Below are 17,031 nucleotides of genomic sequence, written 5' to 3'. Positions count from 1 at the left end.
TAATGTATTTTTGGCTGTGCTGGGTCTTCGTTGCTGCACGTGGGCTTTCTCTAGTTGCGGCGAGCGGGGGCTACTCTTCGTTGCGGTGCGTGGGCGTCTTATTGCCGTGACTTCTCATTGCTGCGGAGCACAAGCTCTAGGCACACGGGCTTCAGTAGTTGTGGCGCACGGGCTTAGTTGCTCCAGGGCATGTGGGATCTTCCCAGACCAGGGGTCGAACCCGTGTCGCCTACATTGGCAGGCGCATTCTTAGCCACTGCGCCACCAGGGAAGCCCCTAGTTTTCCTGTTTCTTTGTGCCTAGATTGAGGTTACACATTTGGGGCAGAAATACCACACAAATGGTACGTTATTTCAGGAGGCACATGATGTCTCTTTATCTCAATCCTGGTGATGTGAACTTTGATCACGTGGCTAGGGTGGGATCTGCCAGGTTCCCCACTGTAAAGTTACTGGTCTCCCTGTTGTGATTAATAAGTATTCTGTGGAGAGATGCTTTGGAACTTGTTGAGTCTTCTGTTCTCATCACACTTCGGCCCGCTGCTTTTAGCATCTGATTCTTGCCTGACAGTCACTGTGGTTTTTTCATGGCCCTAGACTGCATTCACCTAGACCTCCAGACCCTCTCCAAGAACCCTCAGGACTGGAAGAACTCATCATTCTTCAGACTGGCATTTTATCGGTAAATATGCTTTAAAGTCTCATTGCCCAGGAGACGCAGATGGGGAAAGGAGAGTAGGGTAGGAAGACTGTGGCAATTTATACCTTGTAATATTTTTTATTCAGCCTCTTGCAAGTTGAAATCTCCTTTCATCTCAAAGGCATTGACCTGCAGACGATTCATTCCCGAGAGCTACCAGACTGTTACATCTTTCAGAATACGGCAAGTGTCTGTTTTCCTAATCCATTTTATCATTTTTCTCCTTTTGTAGGTGCAGAGTGCAAAGCACATCCGCCTATAGATGTGTTTGATGCAGTTGTGTTTAAAACAGTTTTAATGCCACTTTATAGCATCGTTGGTCCAGAGGCCGTGACTTCTAAAAATGATACAAGCCCATTCCAACTTTTTAAAACTAGATTTTTGGGTTGAAAAGAGTTTTCAAAGTGGACTTTGACTTCCTACTCTCCGAATACATTTTTAAAAACGGCTTATGACCTGTGTTTTAAGTGCCTATAATGTTTTTCCCACCTTCGAAGGAAGGTCTTTGCAAATGTTGTAGCAAATGTTTTCAAACCTCAAGGCAGAAAGTGCCCCCTTGATCTGAAGGCCAATCTGCAAAGGATCAATTGCTGCAGCTTTTATTTTGGGAGGGGCAGGCATGTGCCATGGACTTCCTCCCTCCCTCCCTCCCTTCCTTCCTTCCTTCCTTCCTCCCTCCCTCCCTCCCTCTCTCCCTCCCTCCCTCCCTTACTCCCTTCTTCTCTCCCTCCCTTCCTTCTTTCATGTTTCCTGATGGGCAGAACTGAATGCTCAGTTGGACGTTATATGTAGCTGCTGTTTTAGCAATTCAGAAGCATGCTTCATTCAACAACAATCGCTGAATACTCAATGAGTCCCTACGAGGCAGCAGGCAAGTTGCCATGCTCTAGAGGTACCATGGCCCTCAGGAAGCTTACAGCCTAGTAGAAGAGATAGAAAAACAAGTCAACAAAAAAATTAATTATAAATTGTGACATGTAGTAAGGAAGAATGTCTCCCCCAGAGAATAGCATGATTAATCTCCCTGGGGTGACCCACACATTACAAAACGCATTATGAAATCCAAGGCAAGGCAAAGCTTGGAGAGCTAGCTGAACGTGTATGTGATCTATGATTAAACCCACAGGTGCCTGAACATCTTTGAGCACAAGCCATGTGCACATTACACATTCTCAGTGTAATCTAAGAATATCGTTATGACCAAACCAGAGATTCAAGAATTAAGCTATACAGACCTCATTTCTATACCTATGAGCTAGGACAAAACTTTCACTAGCCCTGGTAGTCAAGGCCTCATTTTCCCCCAGGAAAGCCCCTAAAATACACTGCATATTTCACTTATAAACTTTAAATGCTTGAAACATAATGTGGAAGATTGAGGGCATTTGGAAATCTTAAATTCAACCCATAACCCTGGAGCAATCTTTGCCACTTCTGAAAGCACATGTAGCACTTCTGAAAACATATATATAGCATTTGAAGCAAATAAAAAAATAATTTCTAGCCTAGTGAAAATCTAGAGTTTCATACCCAAAGGACTAAATTAAGGCAAATGCTTGTAAATTCTATTCAGTGTAATAAATGAGGTCTTTGTGTTTTCTTGTCAAAAATTGGTGGTGAATTCTCATTTTTGTTCTTTGGACTGGTTGGCTGTTTAGCTTTAGAATTTCTCTGAATACGAATGTGCTTGTAGTAGAATTTCATGTATTCCCCCTTTGGACCACATTTTTTCATTAATAATAGGAAGTTGTGAAGGAATCATGTGATGAGGACATTTTCCTCAGTCTAACTCTCTTTGGATCAGCACGCTATCTGGATGCCATTGATATTTTAAGCAGAATTGATCTAACCAGTCATACTTTCTGCTGGGCCGTAACCTCTTCATCAATTTGTGTCTCCAGATTATCTTTGACAATAAAGCTCACAGTGGCAAAATCAAAATCTACTTCGACATTGACGCTAACATCGAGGAATGTAAAGACTTGAACATCTCCGGATCTAGTAAGTATGTTATATGCTTGCCCATTGTGGATTATGGAAGATTTTTATCACTTCATTTTGGGATTTGGGGTATATAAATGGTTTATTTGGATGATGATAAGAATAAAGGGCTCCAAAAAAACACATTTTGAGCATTCGTTTCTGTTAAGCATACCCCGAAGCTTTGCATTTTTGTTCAATTCAGCAAATGTTGATTACAGACCTTGTAGGAGAGGTTGTGTGCCCCAGCAGTTAAGAGCAGTTTCTGGAGCCAGACTACCTGGGTTCGAGTTTTGGTTCTGTTTCCTGTGCCTGTGATCTTGGACACATTGCTTAACCTCTCTGTGTCTCAGGGTCCTTCTCCGCAAAATGAAGGTAATAATAGTACTTACCTTCCAGGATGTTGAGTATTAAATGAGTATGTAAAGCAGAGCATTGAGAACAACAGTTGGCACACAGTAATTGTAGGCGCTCTGGAAAAGAAAGAAAACGCCTTCGTGAGGGGCACTGGCATGCTTATAAAATCTCTAGCGTGTCCTGACTAGGAGTAAGTGGTGGAGGCACAGAAGATATGAGGATCAAGAAAGCAAAGGTTCGGGGCTTCCCTGGTGGCGCAGTGGTTGAGAGTCTGCCTGCTGATGTAGGGGACACGGGTTCATGCCCTGGTCCGGGAAGATCCCACATGCCGTGGAGCGGCTAGGCCCGTGAGCTGTGGCCGCTGAGCCTGCGCGTCCGGAGCCTGTGCTTCGCAATGGGAGAGGCCACAACAGTGAGAGGCCCGCGTACCAAAAAAAAAAAAAAAAAGAAAGCAAAGGTTCGTTTTGATGGGGACAGAGTGAGACATAGAGTCCAGCAATGCTTCTTGGAGAAGGTATGATTTGATCTGAGCCTGTGACAGTGGAGTGGGATCAAGGCCTTCAGAGCCCAGAGGGCAGCCTGGACAAACCTGGGTCATTTACTTAGTCATTACTCAGGAAATACCTCCTGATCCACAGACTAAAGTGGGCTACTCAGACCCCATTCTCACTGGGGGGGTTGGGATGATGTTAATGATGGGTGATCAGTATTTTTTCATTTACAAGTTTTGTTTGACTAAACCTGCCTTTGACCAGATTATCAGAACAAAATAAAATGTAAAATACCTGTGGTTCCTAACTATTTTATATTAGTTTTAAATTAGACTCAATTTGTGGCCTGTTGCTTTTTGGTTGCATAATATGTTCTGATGATTTTGAAGTTTTGGCTTTTTTTTTGTTTGTTTTTTTTTGTTTTGCTGTACGTGGTCCTCTCACTGTTGCGGCCTCTCCCGTTGCGGAGCACAGGCTCCAGACGCGCAGGCTCCAGACGCGCAGGCTCCAGACGCGCAGGCTCAGCGGCCATGGCTCACGGGCCCAGCTGCTCCGCGGCATGTGGGATCCTCCCGGACCGGGGCACGAACCCGTGTCCCCTGCATCGGCAGGCTGATTCTCAACCACTGTGCCACCAGGGAAGCCCCCGGGAAGCCCCCTGAAGTTTTTGGCTTTTTAGTCCCATTAGCTGACTCCAGCCTCTCATCAGAGTACACAGTTTTAGTTTCTGTTAAAAAGTGGGTACTCTTCCTCAGCAGACACACTCTCCCCAGCAGAAACGCGCAGGTCAGACACGTGTCTTCCAAGTCCGAGTGTAGGCTGCAGCCATTTTATGTGATAAAAGCTAACCCTTGTCAAATAGGAAATGTGGTTTGGTATAGTCATTTGACCAAGTAAGTTAGTCAGTCAAACACGTTTGCCAGGACAAGGTTTCCTTCCTCTCCACGGGAGTCCTTATAATATTGGGGAGCTGTCCTCGCCTTTGCTCAGAAGAGAGGCGCTCTGGCTCCCTCCTGTGGCCAGTGCGGAGAAACACAATCTCACAGCTAGAAGCACTGACATTTATATATGCTTCTCCCAGGGCTGCGCCATCACTAGGAGAGCGCAAATTTAAGATGATGTGACAAGTCTTAAAAAGCTGAAGTTTGGAAACCAGCTTAGGAAATGGATTTTTTTTTCTTGTATAGGAAGCTGTCTGGTGAATTGATTGCCCTGGCTCTGGGGGAGTAGAACAAAGGCAAGGGTGACAGCTGGTGGGATCCTTGTGCTATTTGCAAAACATTCTGAGGTTCATTCACATCCATGTGCTTACCTTGAAGCTTCTCTCTCCTTCTTGTCATTACCTATGTGATCTCAAGGTGAAATATAAGGGAATGTGCATTTTTACATACAAACTTGAAGTTGCCTTTTCTGACTTCTAATACCCATGCCCAGTGTACCACTAATATTCACATTAACTTGATTTTATAAATGTAGCCATTTGGGCATGGGAGCTGGAGGAGGTAGGTACTGATGGACAGGACTCCCCACCGATGGGTGATGTAAATATATGTCCCAGGGAGATGGGGTTTAGTAAGTGTGGGAAGCCCTGGTTAGGGTCACACAGGCGGCAGTGGTGGTGTGTGTGGGACTTCTCAGGCCCCTGGAAGGACTGAGTGGGGTAGGATTTTCTTAACCACATTTCCAGAGGCATCTCTCTGGACTAGTGTTATACAAACCCAGGTTTAGGAACTGTTCCTGTGAGAATAACATAATTTCAGTAGAAGAAGAAAGCAGTTATGATGTTTATAAGATACTTTTTGTAGCCACATCAAACTAGTCTTCTCAATAAATCAAATTGAAACAATACAATACTGATTTCTCTGTTAGGAGGGATGGTTTATCTTCCTAGTTCTGGGCCTCAGTTTTCTCATCTGTAACTAAGGCCCAATTCAAGTAATCTTAGAGATTTTGTTCTAGCTATAGGTCAGAAAGGAAGGTACTCGAGGCTGTTCTTGCATTTTTTTTTAAGATTGCAGTCCCGTCTTCCCAAGAACTGCCCCTCTTCCCTCTGCCTCATTCCATGGCTCCTCCCCCCAAAAATGGTCTTGGGTTTTGGTCAGGTTGTTTTCTTACCTACCCATTAGATGATATCTCCAGATAACTTAAACCTGTGAAGGATAAAATGGCCAAAGGTGGAGGTAAGTGCTCCGTACGAGGCACTGACAAGCACTCAACAGGGATTGTTTGACCTGATTTCCTGACAGCGTGTGAAGCTGGTACAGCTGTGCTCCCATTTGTTACCCGAGGTATCTGAAGCTTAGCAAGGCTAAATAACTCACTCGGTGAATTACATTTACTTGCTGGCCATGCTCCTAACCCACTTAGGGTTAGGATGAGCTGCCCTCAGACACCCGTGCCATGGTCACTCACGCTGCTGTTATTTCTAAATCCGTGGACACACTCCCATCTTTCTCTTAAATGCCTTCTCTGCAGAGGTGTCACTGTGGAACACCCTGACTTTAGACTCTCCTGAAGGTTGCCTGTCCCCAGCGCTGCTTCCTTCTCCCCTGGCCTTTCTCCGTCTTGTTCCTGAGTGCATCTCCTCTCCTAATTCCCAAACATTGCCACCCACGCCTTCCCATCCTTCCTAGTCTGCATTATGCTCTGTCATCTCTCTGAGTGGCTGTATCCACACCCATGGTTTCAACTGCCACCAAGTTGTCTGCTCTTGTCATGAATGTTCAGACTGAGCTCAGTTGACCCAAGACAGAAAAGGAGTCATTCTTGGTCAGTCCTTCCTTACTCCCTAAGTCCCATTAAAGACCAGGTTGAGTCTCTCTTCGTCATCTTTCACCACTTTGTGCCTTATCTTTGTGTGCCTTCTCTGCCTCTAACTTTGTTCAGACCTTCACGAGTTCTGACTTAGATTATTCAGTGGTCTTCCTGTGCTCTGCTGGGGTCTCTGCACTTATCTGTAAGCGTACTGAAGCATTATGGGGACACACATAAGCACAGGCACTCTCATGCTGAATAAAACACACCCGGTCCCTGCCTCCCAGAGCCGGTCATGTCCAGGGGGGAGATGGACATTGAATGATATAATAACCACTGAGTTTTCTGTTCTTGTGTGCATGGGGCTGCTCCAAGTGCTTTCATGTGTGAACTTATTTAACCCTCACAACAGCCCTACAATATAGGTATTTTTTCATTCTACCCATTTTTTGGATGAGGAAACTGAGGCAACTTCCCCAAGGCTCCACAGCTTCTGAGTGCAGGATGGAGATTCAGACCCAGGTCTCAGGCTCCAGAGACGATGTCCTTTTTCATTTCACACTGTCTCTGTGCTCCTTGCTGTGCTGTCTTTGAAGAAGCAACTATAAGTTCAGTGACCATCAAGCAGAGGGGAGTAAATGGAGATATAGGTGTGTATACTTATGGACAGGGCTATGATAGGGTATTGGGGGGAGGGCTGATGGGGATGGGAATTTAGGGAATTGTCCTGTTCTGTTCTGGGGAGGAAGATACTCAGTCTGAAACCCAAGGCTGAATAATCCCCATGTGTGATGGAGAGGGGGTGCTGTTCCAGGCAGAGGGATCAGCATGTGCAAAGTCCCTGAGGCAAGAAACAGAGGAGAGAGGGAGGGAGAGAGCTCCAGCGCCTGGTAGGAGCAGGGAAGGAGGAAGAGAGTGGTGTCAGGGTGGGGAAGGTGGGGCCCGGGAGAAAGCAGCAGGCGGCAGCTGATGAGACCACAGGGGGTGAGCAGGGGCCGGGCAGGGGAGAGCCGTGGTTGGGATTTGGGACAATACCATGAAATCTGAGAGAAGCGAAGGTTACATTTCATCTTCTTCCAGTTCCTTCCCTGTGTTACTGTGTTCCAAGGCAAAAATCTGATTACTACTCTCCTTACTTTCATTCTGAGAAGTGATTTTTCCCACATGCAGAAAAAGCGTATTGAATTGGCACTCTTTGCTGGCAAAGTACAGAGTAAGGTTGAGAAGCAGACATGGGGATTCTGAGTGGTGGGACTTTAAAACGTGTGTTCCCCCATTAATGGAGAGCTTGATGTTTGTTTTTATGTGAAAGAACCCAGAGTATGTCAGTAGTTTTGCCTCTTTTGAATGGAGCCCAAATGGACCAGCTTCTACTGAATTCCACTCTATAGTAAATATTTATGAATACACTTTAGTACATCTCTTAAGAATTTATATGTTTTTAAATGTATAACTCGACATCAGGGAATGATTACCTTTTTTGTGAACCTCTGACTGAGTACAGTGTGATTTGTTTCTGATGTTGAAGCATTTATCATTTGATCTTATTTTCCAGCTGCCATCTTGTTTGGAAATTATTCCCAAGTAAGGCGTGTTTGACGTTTGAATTCTGTTTTCGTTTCTCAGTTCAGAAAAATACTCAGTATGTCCTGGTGTTTGATGCATTTGTCATTGTGATTTGCTTGGCATCTCTTATTCTGTGCACAAGATCCATTGTTCTTGGTCTAAGGTTACGAAAGGTAAGTGTGTGTTGGAATTTCCTCCCTCCCTTCCCGACCTCCACCTGCAGTTTGTCCAAGTAGTGGGGCCTCGACATTGGGTCATCCTGCCCTTTCTGGGGCCCTTGACTGAATTGGATTCCTTTGAGTGACTGTCCCCCTACAAGGCATTATCAACCTGGGGTGTAGAGAGTGAGTCAAAGCTCCCAGCGTGTCAGGTGGAATCAGACAATTATACCGCTTAAACCTGAGCTAATAAGCACAGATACACAGTGGTGAATGATCAAGCTTTTGAATGCTTCTAGAATAAATGAGACCCTTTTAAATTCAGGAGTGATCTTAAGAACAGAGTAATAACACGTGTGGGTTTCATCTTTTGTCTTCAAATCAGAGTTCTTTCTGACAGGGAGGCATGGTAAATGGGTTATAATGAAGCATAAAAGACTTTATTCTATTATTTAAACTAGTTTAAAAATTCTTCCCTGAGTTTCATTTTACCTTTTTACCCTTAGGGCTCTTGTGAATATATACTGTAGGTCACCACAAATCTTATTCTGGTGTGTGGCATGTATGTAAATACAGACTGGGGTCAGTGGACATAGGAAGTCATCAGAGTACCATATGTAGAGGAAGGAAGCAGTCTACATTCTATTTTTCCAGGGCTTGACCTGTGTCGATTTGTTTTGTAAATATCCACTTCCTCTTAGCCACCCTCCCGCACCCCACAAGCCGCTTGATATTCTGAATCCAAAGCCAGGGTCTGGGTTCTGCCGATGCGAGGGTGGCCCATTGGGAGCACACGCTCGGGGGCCGGACTGCCTACACTCAAGTCCTGGCTTGGCCGCCCCATGTCTCAGTTGCCGCCTCTGGAAAGAAGTGTCCATGGTGCCTAGTTCATAGGGTTGTCGTCTCGTTGAATGCGTTGAGAATATGTAAAGTGTTTGGAATGTGCTCTGTGTTAGCTATTTCAACAAGAGTCTGTTGGAGTGAGAGCACAGCATTGAGTGTTTGAGTCACTTAGTCAACTGGAATGCTCACCTCTAGCTGGGGTGGATGGTGGAGGAAGGTGTGGGCTGTAATCTCCACCCTCCAAGTGAGGATCCATCACATTGGAAAAGGCAATGCCGTGTCTTTGGACAGGCGAGAGCACTGTTTTGCGCTTTTCTCCTTCCAGAGGGCAGTGTGGTTTGTAAGAAATGCTTTTTAAAATGTTTGCCGCAGAGATTCTTAAATTTCTTCCTGGAGAAGTACAAGCGATGTGTGTGTAACGCTGACCAATGGGAGTTCATCAACAGATGGTATATCCTGGTGATTATCAGCGACCTAATGACAATAATTGGATCCATATTAAAAATGGAAATTAAAGCCAAGGTAAGCGGCAACCCATTGTAAATCTTCTGTTCTTTCTGTTCTTCTGGATGGTCTCAAATACTGTAAGATATGCAGTGATTCTCAGGTTTTCTCTTTTCTCACGCCCATAAAATGGAAGCCTCCTCTGACTTGGTTTCTCATGAAGGGAAAATGAGGAAGCGGATGTTCTGTGGAAGGTGATACTCCTATGAATAGCCTCTAGGAAACTTGACAGCATCTTCAGAATAGGAACTGAAGTTTGAGAAGACTGGTTGTTTGGGCAGGCTTTGTTTGTTTAAGTTGCAAAAGCAGCAGCTGGGGCTTCCCTGGTGGCGCAGTGGTTGGGAGTCTGCCTGCCGATGCAGGGGACGCGGGTTCGTGCCCCAGTCTGGGATGATCCCACATGCCGCGGAGTGGCTGGGCCCGTGAGCCATGGCCGCTGAGCCTGCGCGTCCAGAGCCTGTTCTCCGCAACGGGAGAGGCCACAATAGTGAGAGGACCGCGTACCGCAAAAAATAAAATAAATAAAACAACAGCAGCTAGCCCATGAACCAATCATGTCAAGAGCCGAGGTGCCCATCCCTGAGTGATGGGGGCTCTGATGGATGGCGCGAGGGCAGGAATATTTGAGTGCCTCTAGGCACCTGGCTTTTTGGGTAACTTAGTCAATTTAGTCTCCTAAGTCTTGACTTCTCTCCTCTGTGCTCTGCCGTCAGCAAATCTTACCAGCCTTCCCTCCTGACCTCGAGGTACCTCCGTCTTGTCCACCCTGACTGCTTCGGCTTCCTTCAGACCGTCTTCCTCTCTGACCCCGATCGCTGCAGCTGCCTCATTGCTGTCCTGCCTTCAGCTTATACCCCTCGCAGCCATTCACACAGCTGTTGGAGTCATTTTTCTGGGAGTGTCTGTCTTGCTGTGACAATCCTTTCTGCCTCAGGGACCCCCTTTGGGATGAAGTGGCCTTTCTTCAGCGTGGCCTCCAGGGGCCTCATGATCTGGTTCTGCCTTCCCCTCCCGCCCTCGCTCTCCCTGACCCTTCAGTGCTGCCCCTCTGGCCCGTCGTGCGGGCTCTCAGCACTGGGCCCTGTTCAGCCTATCTCTGTTTGCTTGCAAGACTCCCCTAGCCTGTCCTCCAGGCCCAGCACTGCTCTGGGGTCACGCCCTCGGGAAGCCCTCCATGACAAGCCCGGCATTGTGTCTCTCATTGCATACAGCGTATTGTATTAGAATTACGCTTGTGTGCGCGTCTCCTCAGTTAGAGTCCTTGAGAGCAGGAACTGTTAGCAAATCTCGCTGGAGTGTTCTTTCAAAAGTAGCTGAGGGGCTTCCCTGGTGGCGCGGTGGTTGGGAGTCCGCCTGCCGATGCAGGGGACACCGATTCGTGCCCCGGTCCGGGAGGATCCCACGTGCCGCGGAGCGGCTGGGCCCGTGAGCCATGGCCGCTGAGCCTGCGCGTCCGAAGCCTGTGCTCCGCAGCGGGAGAGGCCACAACAGCGAGAGGCCCACGTACCGCAAAAAAAAAAAAAAAAAGTAGCTGAAAAGTATGGTTTGATATTTAACAAACACCATTAGTTTATGTGCTTTAGTGCCTAGGTCAGTGGTAAATGCAATTTCTATTTCAGGATATTATTTGAACAAGAATTCAGTTCAACCAATCTTAATACTAAAAGGAACTGAGGAACACATTTGGAATTGTGCTCTCTATGATTTCCTTCTTCAGTGTAAAAACTCTCAGAATCACTGCAGAGAGGCAGGCGGTCCATTCTTGTCAGTTTAAAGTGAGATTCATAAGCTGCGTGGAGTAGAATATTTTACTCGTGCCTGTTTTTTCATTCCCTAGAATCTCACAAATTACGATCTGTGCAGCATTTTACTTGGAACATCTACGCTCTTTGTCTGGCTTGGCGTCATCAGATACTTGGGTTACTTCCAAGCATATAATGTAAGGATATGGCTGTTGGGTAGCACCACTGGGGTTGAGGTCCATTTCTTTGGGCTCTAGTAGCTACTTTTTAATTCCCCCCCATTGTGCTGATTTTTTTCAGGTGCTCATTTTAACAATGCAAGCCTCACTGCCAAAAGTTCTTCGCTTCTGCGCGTGTGCCGGTATGATCTATCTGGGTTACACCTTCTGCGGCTGGATTGTCTTAGGACCATATCATGACAAGGTGCGTAGCCTCATTCTTCCTTCTACACATGAAGCCCTTGAGACCCTTAAATGTGGGTTTCCAGCACCGATCTTCATCCCACTTTTCTCCAGCACATACCCTGGACATCAGTAAGCATGTATCTTTGCATCGGTTTTCTTTTTCTTTCCCTTTTCCGGATATTGAAGTGGCTTCGGGATATTGAAACAAGAACTGCAGGGAACCAGAAATCACGTTTCATGGTTGTCTGGGTCTGGCTTAAGGGGTCACATATTAACCCAGCCAGTCACCAAGTAAGAAGTGTTTGGACGTGAGATCACTGTAATAAAAATGAAAATTAAATGAGGAAAAGTATTACAAAATCTTTCTAATTCAAAGTATTAAGGTTTTCATCCAAATTAACTGAGGAGACTAGAGGATAAAGACTGCCCAGAGTGACCATGTTCAGTTTATGATTAAAATGATAACACATCTTGCCTTTGCAGGTGGTTTTGATTTCAGTGTCCTCTTAGCGCCTTATTAAAGGTCAGTATCTGAATTCTAAACTATTGCTGGACTTCAGTCAGTACCATAATCTCAAGGACATCAAAGTTATGTTCAGATGTTCTTGTTTTAAAATGATAAATTTGATTCAAAGATATAGCAGGAAATGAAATTAGGTAGGCCTTGTTTTCAAACCAAAAAAAGTAAAAGCAATGACTGCATCTTACAGTTTTTCTTCCATGGGCCTCTGGCAGTTGGAACAACAGAAACAACAAAAATAAAAATAATAGCAGCTAACACTTGATGCTATACTAAGCATTTCTCTCTTCTCTCTCATTTAATCTCGTCAATAGCCCAGAGTACTGTTATCTTGGCTTAGGTGCTCTACAAGGAGAGAAATAAAAATATAATGATGCTGGTATAACAGCTCGGCCTTAAGTTTTGACCTTGATAGTTGCATTAAACAAAACACGGTCAAATCTAGTTGACAAACTCTTCACAAAAATCGAGCAATCCACAAAACTCAAACGTTCGGTATTGTCCTACTAAGATAAATCCTAGTAACTTGGCAACCACCCAGGCTTGCTCCTCTTTAAGTGTTTCATTTAATACGTCTAAAGAGAATTACCATTTTCCTATCTGAGAAACTGTATAATCAACAAAGTGCCAATCTCTGGGTTAATAGTAAATCTTGGTAATCTTATTGCTTTCCAGTTCCATTCCACTGCTTAAAGGTGACTCATGAGTAAAACTTGTTCTTCGATGTGATCTCTCTGATCCGGAGAACTGTCTTAGTGCCCAGGAAATTTTACATTTTTCTTCCTTGCTTGCTTTATGGTCTGGATGCTTTGCCACATTTTTGCCACTAGAGGGCAGTGTTGCGCCACGCGGCATAAATACTGAGCCTCTGAGGCCAGTGAGTGAATCAAGTGGTCCTATCTCCGCTGCCCTCTGTCTTGCCTACGCCATCATTATTTTGGAGGGTGCTCAGAAAATGTTGCTTGAGTTTCACTAAACTAGCTACCATTCTGAAGTGCTGTGTGCTAGATAGATATGGTGCCCATGTTCTTTACCTCCCTTGCTAGGTTAACCCTTCCAGTAACCCTGTGGGGAAATATTATCCTTTGACAGAAAATAGCGATCTTAATATGTTAATTTTCCTGAGGTTGTATAGTTAGTGAATGGCAGAGATAGGACACACACCCAGGTCTGCCTGACCCTAGTACACATGCTTTGAGCAATACCCTGGAGGGCTTTTCTTCTTTTCTTGGTATTATCTAAAACAGACCATTACAAGAGAGCATTCAGTCTGACTCAAGAGTAGATCAACCGTGAGAGGAAAGCCAAGTAATCAGTCTTATTTCTTTCAGTGTGCATCAAGGTTACCTTGTGAAAAATGATGTTGTTTGCTTTGTGAGTCTGACTGCATTTTCATATGTTCAGTTCTGTCCTTTCAAAGAATCCAGGGGAGATTGGGACACTCCAGATCAGCACTATCCAAGAAAAACATAATGAGAACTACAAATTAGAGCCATGTCTATCCTTTTAAATTTTCTAGTAGTCACATTAAAAAAATTTTTTTAAAGAAACAAATGAAATTGATTTTAATTATATATTTTATTTAACCCAATATATTTAAAATATTACTTCAGCCTGTATTCAATATAAAACATTGAGATATTTTACAGTCCTTTTTTTAGGTACTTAGTCTTTGAGATGTGGTGTGTATTTTATCCTGAGAGCATATCTCACTTTGGACTGGCTGCACATCAGATGCTCCATAGGCACCTGTAGCTGGTCGCTGCCATATTGGACGTTTCACCTTTCGACTTGTGCCTCTCACTTAATGCCAGCCTTTAACTTCTCTCCCCAAGGAGTAGAGAGATAAGAACTGTATCTCTGGGGTTGTCTAGCAGGTCTGTTTATGGCTTCTGTCTCCCAGCTCTAACCAGGCTGATATATTGTGGAAATGCAGAGTTGAGTTAGTTCAGTGAATGCACTAGTCAGTAAAATGAGAAAACCTTCAGTCTGGATCTGGACGTATGTGCTTTTCTTCTCTGTGTTACTTCTTCTTTGAGTCTGAAGTTAGAAATATTTATTGCCCCTGCACGTCTCTCTCCAAATTAACCCAAATTGTCAGAATTTTCAGGTTCTGCCAGTCAGTCAGTATCTGTTGAATCAGAAGACCTTCAGGATTGCCTGGAGCCTTGAAAAACAGCACCATAGTGAGCATTTTCTAGAATTTCTAGAACCACAGCTAGCCTGGGTGTGGAAGCTAACTCTTTCTTTAAAAAAACAAACAAAAAACTCTAAAGAGGAGGTATCGGGAAAACTAGAATTTCACCCTGCTGTTTGTATGGCAGCTGGAATCCCACATTTCAGCTTCGAGTTTTCCGGTGAGACATCGGATTTCAATGGTTCAACTGAAAGAGTATAAAAATACAAGAATTGTCCCACCAATGTTAACTCCAGCACTAATGGGCGTTGGCACAGCACCCTTTCAAAATGTCTGGGCACGGCAGGCTGGAGACTGTTGATGTTTAATAATTCAAGATGAGGAAAGGAGGTACATTACTCTCATGTGGCTTTGACGTTTCCCGAGGACTTTCCGAGGAATAAACCATTGTCTTGCGTTCATTGTCCCCATTTTACAAATGAGAAGGCAAAGCACTGAAAAATCGTTGGACTTGGCTGATGCCCTCGGTAAAAGTTCAGCAGCACCCGTGTTACATTTGTGCTTTCAAGGCCTCTGCTTTTAGCCAAGCACCTCTCTTATTCAAAACAACTATTAGCTGCTTAAAACGTTTTATCTGAATGCTGCATGAGGTTCTTAGCACCAGCTCTTGAAGCAAATTTTTATGTCATTCTCTGACATAAGCCATTGCAGGTTATGTTTTCATTCAAATGAAAGTTCTTTTTGGCTCAACTGCAAAATTATCATTTGTGGAACAAATGCTTGGGTTCTCACTGTGTTCCTCTGGAACCTGGGAGGACCCTTTATGGAGATATTCATTTAATATTTATTAAATGTCTACTCTGCACCAAACACTATCGGGTTCTTCTAGCCCAGGTTCTTGGAGGGCAGGGACCATGGATTATTGCTCTTTGCATTCCCCGTGTTGAGTGTGGTGCATAGAACATGGTAAGGGCTCAGCAAGTTTGCTGAATGAACCAGAAACAGAGACACAGCAGTATCTGCTTTCCAAGGACTTACAAGCTTGTAAGAACCAAAAAACAATTTTCTATGAATGCAGTCCTTCTAGACCAGAAGCACATTAGGACCTTATTTCTCCTTACCTTGGGTATTTTTTTTTAAGCTCTAATTTTTTTTTATTCAGGTATAGTTGATTACAATGTTTCAGGTGTACAGCAAAGTGATTCAGTTACAGACACACACACACATATTCTTTTTCAGATTCTTTTCCATTATAGGTTATTACAAGATATTGAATATAGTTCTCTGTGCTATACGGTAGGTCCTTATTGTTTATCTGATTTATGTATAGTAGCATGTATCTGTTAATTCCAAATTTCTAATTTCTCCCCCCTCCCCAGCCTTTCTCCTTTGGTAACCGTAAGTTTGTTTTCTGTGTCTGTGAATCTATTTCTGTTTTGTAAATAAGTTCATTTGTATCATATTTTAGATTCCACATATAAGTGATATCATATAATATTTGTCTTTCTCTGTCTGACTTACTTCACTAGTATGATAGTCTCTAGGTCCATCCATGTTGCTGCACATGGCATTATTTCATTCTTTTTTATGGCTGAGTAATATTTCATTGTATAGATATACACCACATCTTCTTTATCTGTTCATCTGTTGATGGCACTTAGGTTGCTTACATGTCCTGGCTATTGCAAATAGAGCTGCTATGAACATTGGAGTGCACGTATCTTTTCGAATTAGAGTTTCCTCTGGATATATGCCCAGTAGTGGGATTGCTGGATCATATGGTAACTCTAGTTTTAGTTTTTTAAGGAATCTCCATACTGTTCTCCACCTTGGGTATTTTAAAAGCTGATTTCTACTATGGATTTTGACCACTGAAACTGGCTCACAGCCACTTCTTGTGGGACGAAATGATAGAGTATGTACCAATTACTTACCTTATTGGGTCTCTGTTTAACTTTTTGGTGGGTTAAAATAAATCTCACATGCCCAGAGAAGAGGGAGATGAATAACATTAATGCTGAGATGGATTTTGTGTCTAGACTGATTCTAAGTAGCTACACAGAAAACTAAGGGATGAATTTGCTTTGTGCCCACCAACTTGCAATTCTGGAACCCGAAACACAGACTTGTAGGGCAGAAAGGAATTGGCCAGATTCCAAAAGAAACTCTGAGAAATATGAATTATTAATGGTGCTGTCAGAGTTGTAATTGACGTCCATAGAAACCAACTTGAACTTCATTGTCTTAAGGCTAGTGGTGGGGATGGAAACTATTTAGTCTGGGAACTGGCTGCCTTACTGGTAAATTAGCTGCATATTAATAAGTGATTCGCTCAGATGGATGTTCCCTCCAGATCTCTGTAGAGAGCGACTTTAGTACTGCTCTCAGAGTTGCTGCTGATGCAGCAAGACCATGGGCATGATTCTTGTTTGGGGTACATTTATGTACTCTCCCTTGGTTACAGACTTTACCCCATGCATCCAGCCGTGGAGCAGGGAGGGTAGGGCCTGGTGTTTGCTAGTTGGTTGGGGTACAGAGAAGCGTATAGAGAACAATTAGCAGACCAACCAGTAGTTTCCTCTGTGGTTCTTACTGACACAGAGAGCAGACTAGAGCTGCCAGGGCAGTCTGTCTTGATGCAGACTTGGAAATGGCCCTTCAACGTTGGCTTCATCGGACACAGACAACAACAAACATACCAGATGAAGAGAATAAACCCCATGATTTAAAGACAGAGAAGATGACTGGGTGTTGTGAGAGGAGGGGGCACACACAGGATGTTAATACTGCCATGAAGGGATGGAATGAGGCCACACAAAGGAGGAAACTTACTCCAAACTTCTTGGTTTGGATTTCTACTTTGCCTCCGCACTTTG

General features: G+C 44.2%; 1 protein-coding gene across 2 annotated transcripts in view; it reads left to right on the top strand.

Annotated features, from left to right (window-relative positions):
• The window catches only part of MCOLN2 (mucolipin TRP cation channel 2), a gene marked incomplete at both ends in the record, with an annotated part of 63,804 nt that overhangs the window by 33,738 nt on the left and 13,035 nt on the right, over positions 1 to 17,031 (top strand). For both annotated transcript variants that reach the window (XM_079697487.1, XM_079697486.1), the window contains 7 exons: positions 597 to 681; positions 786 to 882; positions 2,601 to 2,700; positions 7,908 to 8,020; positions 9,221 to 9,370; positions 11,190 to 11,291; positions 11,395 to 11,517. In XM_079697487.1, the coding sequence (XP_079553613.1) occupies positions 597 to 681; positions 786 to 882; positions 2,601 to 2,700; positions 7,908 to 8,020; positions 9,221 to 9,370; positions 11,190 to 11,291; positions 11,395 to 11,517 (770 nt within the window). The remainder of the gene's footprint in view (positions 1 to 596; positions 682 to 785; positions 883 to 2,600; positions 2,701 to 7,907; positions 8,021 to 9,220; positions 9,371 to 11,189; positions 11,292 to 11,394; positions 11,518 to 17,031) is intronic.

Source organism: Hyperoodon ampullatus (assembly GCF_949752795.1).
Source record: "Hyperoodon ampullatus genome assembly, chromosome: 2".
NCBI lineage: Eukaryota > Metazoa > Chordata > Mammalia > Artiodactyla > Ziphiidae > Hyperoodon > Hyperoodon ampullatus.
The sequence above is the reverse complement of the archived record's forward strand: the minus strand, read 5'-3'. Positions and strand labels throughout refer to the sequence as shown.